This window comes from Sinocyclocheilus anshuiensis, unplaced genomic scaffold (genome assembly GCF_001515605.1).
Source record: "Sinocyclocheilus anshuiensis isolate Anshui unplaced genomic scaffold, SAMN03320099.WGS_v1.1 scaffold743, whole genome shotgun sequence".
Lineage (NCBI taxonomy): Eukaryota > Metazoa > Chordata > Actinopteri > Cypriniformes > Cyprinidae > Sinocyclocheilus > Sinocyclocheilus anshuiensis.
In genome coordinates this window covers 18,525-23,730 of record NW_015552601.1, presented here as the reverse complement: position 1 = coordinate 23,730, position 5,206 = coordinate 18,525, and the positions used below count along the sequence as shown (strand labels likewise).

The following is a 5,206-nucleotide window of genomic DNA, read 5'->3' as shown; positions in this document are numbered from 1 at the left end:
TTTATTTTAGATCTGTGTGGCAGCAGCAATATACAGTAAATAAATCAATAAATCCACTGCTCTCTTGTCTCCTCTGAGGCTGGGACTGTAAATAGTGTTCTGTGCTCGTCTGTGCAGCCAAAGACAGAACAGTTTCAAACTTTCACCATGACATTAGAACTAATACACCGTTGTCGCTTGTGAAATCAAAATGACGGCGCCGTGGGTGTAAATTTACAGATTAAGGGGCGGTAATATTATAATGAGATCCCTTTGCCACGTCACCAAGGGAGCGAAATCAGACGCGCTCGTTTTCTCAGACGCTTGCAGAAAAAGGCTTACCAAAACAAAGTTAGTGGGTTAATCTTTTTCACAGTTCCTTGGTTGGTAGATGCACCTGGAAAAGTCCGATTTTCATATGTCACCTTTAAATGGGTCATGTTCTGTTTTCTTCCCACTTATAATGTCAGTCAAGATGCACCAAAAAAATTAATCACACTTTCTCTGACACTTAGGCTGTGCTTTTAAGGCTTTATGCAAATGACTGCTCCTCTGATTAGCTTAATGCCGTTCATGGGCGTGTCAAGTTGCTGAATACTGAATAGGTGTTGATATGTAAATGTGGGTGTCATATGTTAATGAGTGTGATGTCATTGAATCTGTTTTTCACAGGCTTTTCTCTATGTTCTCTAACATCTACAAGCATTAAGTATTAAACTTAATGATTCCCACAAAACATGTATGTCTAATATTATTTACTTGCTTTATATCATGAGTTGTGGTTCTGGATCATCATGCTTATTTCCTAACAGATGACCTACGTAATGTTTGTTAGATTCTTCAGTCATTGCTGGTTACAGATATTTGACATTTTTACCGATATTTGACCAAATTGAAATTATAAGCACTGGTGAGAACTTGCTGCGTTAGTTTCTTCTTGTGTCAATGAATTACAAATATCTTCTTTTATTCTTTTGCGTGCATATTATGAAATAAGTGTTTGATTCATTTTAACAGTGTGTACATATTATTTGGCATTATTTACAACAGTGTTTGTCATTTGTCAAGTCGTGATGCTCAAACTGTTCAAATGTTTGGGGTCTGTATTATTATTATTATTATTAATTAATTAAAAAGAAATTATTGCATTTATTATTTGAGGATGCATTAAAGTGCTCAAAAGTGATGAAGACATTTATAATATTACAAAAAATTCAATTTCAAATAAATGCTGTTCTTTTGAACTTTCTATTCATCAAAAAAATATTTTTGGAGATTTAAAAAAAAAAAAAAAGTTGTTTTAAAAATGTGCTCACCAAAGTTGCATTTTTTGATTCAAAACTACAGTAATATTGTGAAACATTATTTTAATTTAAAATAGCTGTTTTCTTTGTGACAATATAATAAAATGTAATTTATTCCTGTGATGCGAAGCTGAATTTTCAGCATCATTACTCCAGCCTTCTTTGTCACATGATCCTTCAGAAATCATTCTGATATGCTGATTTGCTGCTCAAGAATCATTTCTGATTATTATCAATGTTGAAAACAGTTTCATATTTTTGTGGAAACCGGGCAACAATATTTTCAGGATTCTTTATTTGAAATTGAAATCTTTTATAACATTATAAATGTTTTTACTGTCATTTTTATCAGTTGAATGCATTCTTGCTGAATAAAGAGCTTGATTTGAATGCCTAAAAACACTAATGCGTCTCTCTGATGGGTCTCTTCCTGGGTAGTTTGGTCTGTTTGGACCGCGAGCGCTGGGCAGGGCCATGCACGCCGCCACTGCCGATGGCCCGGGCCTCAGCAAGGCAGAGTTCATGGAGAAGGTGCGGCAAAGCAACGAGGCCTGCCAGCTGGGAGACTTCCAGACGGCCGTGAAGCTGTACGGCGAGGCCCTGCGCGCCGACCCGCAGAACTGCATCCTGTACAGCAACCGCTCGGCCGCCCACCTCAAACTGGGCCAGTACCAGACCGCTCTGAACGACGCAGTCAAAGCCCGCCTCCTTAATCCTAAATGGCCGAAGGTGAGTGTGTGGGCGGGGCTTCGCATCTTTTATTCCAGGTTACAGGTGAAGACGTCCCTCGTTCTTCATGTGCTCTGTACTGTTTTTTCCTCAGCTCAGAGAAGCACAGGTCATCGCTGGTTTCCGTTTGTTTGTTTGTTCTTTTAGCATTCATTGCAGGTACAGCGAGTCGAGAGCTTGAGATTTTGCCAAATCGCCTCTTTGCTTAACATTTCTCAGCTGTGATGTTAACAGGCACTCACAGCAGAACATCACGGCAAAGTCAGCGTCTGAAAAATGATCGCAGTAGTGGCCTTGCGGCAGGAGCTCGTCTGCTCTTGGCAACGGGAAAAGGGCACACTGTGATAGACTTGCTAACAAACAACACAGGCATTTTTTCCTATATGCTCTCTTACAGCTACTAAGTATTAAACTAGATTAATTATATAGAGAGAATTTGATTTGTTGGATTCAGTTTCTGACATAGTTCCCACAAAATGTGTTTAACTGGATGATATTTGGCCATATTGAGATTATTAGCATTGGTCGGAACCTTTCTGTTTTTTTTGTGCATATTATGCAAAGTGTTTGATTCATTATAGCAGTTATTGTATGTATTGTTTGTCATTTGCATCAGTATCTGCCATTGAAAACCTTCTTTGTGTAACTACAAGTTGTAGTTGGAATCAGTTTCTGACGCAGTTCCACAAAACATTTATGTGTCATATTATTTATTAGCTTTATATCATCAGTTGCGGTTCTGGCTTGTCTTTTTAACTACTACAAATCAAATACGTAATATTTGTTAGATTCTTCAGTCATTTCTAGTTATAGATAAACTGGTATTTAAACCCATATTTGGCCATATTGAGATTATTAGCATTATTTTATGCTTGTTTTAATAAATTTTAAATATTTCTGTTATTAATTTGTGTGCATATCGTGTAAAATAAGTTTTCGATTCATTTCAGCAATTAGTATACATATTATTTGATATCATTTACATCATTATCTGCCATTGAAAACCCTTTTTGTTTGACTACAAGTCGTTGCACCGTTCAAAAGTTCAGGGTCTTTAAGATGTTAATACTCTTATTCAGCAAGGATGCATTACATTGATCAAAAGTGTAGTTATAGATAAACTGGTATTTAAACCCATATTTGGCCATATTGAGATTATTAGCATTATTTTATGCTTGTTTTAATAAATTTTAAATATTTCTGTTATTAATTTGTGTGCATATCGTGTAAAATAAGTTTTCGATTCATTTCAGCAATTAGTATACATATTATTTGATATCATTTACATCATTATCTGCCATTGAAAACCCTTTTTGTTTGACTACAAGTTGTTGCACCGTTCAAAAGTTCAGGGTCTTTAAGATGTTAATACTTTTATTCAGCAAGGATGCATTACATTGATCAAAAGTGAAAGTAAGGACATTTATAATTTTGCAAATATTTCAATTTCAAATGAATGCTGTTCTTTTAAACTTTCTATTCAAGAATCAAGAAGAATAGTTTCCACCAAAATATGAAGCAGCACAACAACTGTTTTCCAAATTGATAATAATAATAAATGTTTCTTGAGCAGCAAATCAGCATATTAGAATGATTTCTGAAGGATCATGTGACACTGAAGACTGGAATAATGATGCTGAAAATTCAGCTTTGCTTCACAGGAATAAATTACATTTTAGAATATATTCAAATAGAAAGTACTTATTTTAAATTGTAAAAATATTTCAGAATATTACTGATTTTACGGTATTTTTGATTAAATAAATGCAGCCTTGGTGAGCAGAAAAGTCTTCTTCCCCCAAACTTTTGAACTGTATTACGTCCTTATGTCTCATATAGGATATTTGTAGCCAAATGGTTAGTTCTATGCTGCCAATAGAAATGTTGCAGGTTCAATCTTAACTAGGTGTGACAAAATAACTGTAGAGTTGTTGATATCCTGCTCATATCTGGTGACTTCAGTGTTCATAAATTAGTACTGCACCTGAAATTAGTGTATCATAAGTTGCTTCGGAGAAAAATGTCAGCCAGCATATTTATATTATAACAATTTATAGGTTGTTTGTCGAAATCAAGTTTTTGTTATACTTTGAAGCGGACGATGCACACATATGTGTGCAATCTTAACAGCTCTAGTCGTAAGTATTTTGTAACCACGCAAACATGTTGGCTTTAATAAGAACTGAGGATATTAAAATATCCTTTTTCTCATTCGTAAACCGCCTCAACGCTCTGAGAGAAAAGCGTTTTGCGCAGACGTGAGTGGTACTTCGGTTTGGTCTCGCTCTGACCACACAGTCCTCTCCTCCCCGGCTCAAAGCACATGTGGCAAAACCCAAACCCAGCGAGGAACGTTAACCTCTGCATGCACAGCTGCCCGTCTTCTGCTTTCTGACTTTTCATTTGCTGCACGGAGCCAGAGAGGCGGGACTTTCTTGTTTGGCACAGAGAAAAGGGCAGAAACATGGGTTCCATTTTACTCAACCAAAATGTGTGAAATTGTTGTCTTTATGAGCAGCGGGCTCCTCTGAGACCCGACGGGGAGTGTTCGAACTATCCAGCGTCACAAGTGCAGCGCTCGGGATCTAGCCGAGGAAGTTTTGTGGGAACGAGCAGACAGCGATCCCTGTATCGCAGAGGCTGTGCTTCCTTTTGGAGCAGAATAGGAGGAAGTAGGTGTGGGGCCGAACTGCTGTTTTGTTGTGGAAATCCTGGACGGGTTCAACGGCAAACTTGTGCTGCGAGGACAATAACCGCAATAACAGTAACATTCCACTGACTTTACAGGCCTGAAACGCTGCAGATTTGCCCGTTATGCACATGTGGAGCGTTTCTGCCAAAAGTCTCATAAAAAACACAATTAAACAAACAAATATGAAGTTATGACATTGCCCAGAAGAAAACTTTAGTTTCTCTTTCAGAGACTTAATGGAGTATAAACTTTGTCTCAGATGTTCCTTCAATAAATTGAATTATTCAATCCAGTGAAAATAAAAAGTAAAAATTGATTGAAATTATACAGTTGTTCATATAGAGTAAAAATATAGCTATAAAGTAGATTTTTCAAAGCGATGTTCAAACTTTCCTAGTATTTGAGTTGTAGTTCTCTGATTGGTTGATAAGGTGTTGCTGGGCAGTTGCTAAGGTGTTCTGATTGGTCATATTCTTTTTTTTTTTTTTTTTTTTTTTTTTTT

At 36.6% G+C, this 5,206-nt stretch overlaps 1 protein-coding gene across 1 annotated transcript in view; it reads left to right on the top strand.

Moving 5' to 3' along the window:
• Positions 1-2,661, top strand: part of LOC107665768 (tetratricopeptide repeat protein 28-like) — a 15,570-nt gene extending 12,909 nt beyond the window's left edge. The window contains exons 2-3 of the mRNA XM_016456779.1: positions 1,722-2,012; positions 2,107-2,661. Coding sequence (XP_016312265.1) covers positions 1,722-2,012; positions 2,107-2,193 — 378 coding nt within the window. The 3' untranslated portion in view covers positions 2,194-2,661. The remainder of the gene's footprint in view (positions 1-1,721; positions 2,013-2,106) is intronic.
• The last annotated feature ends 2,545 nt before the right edge of the window (positions 2,662-5,206 follow it).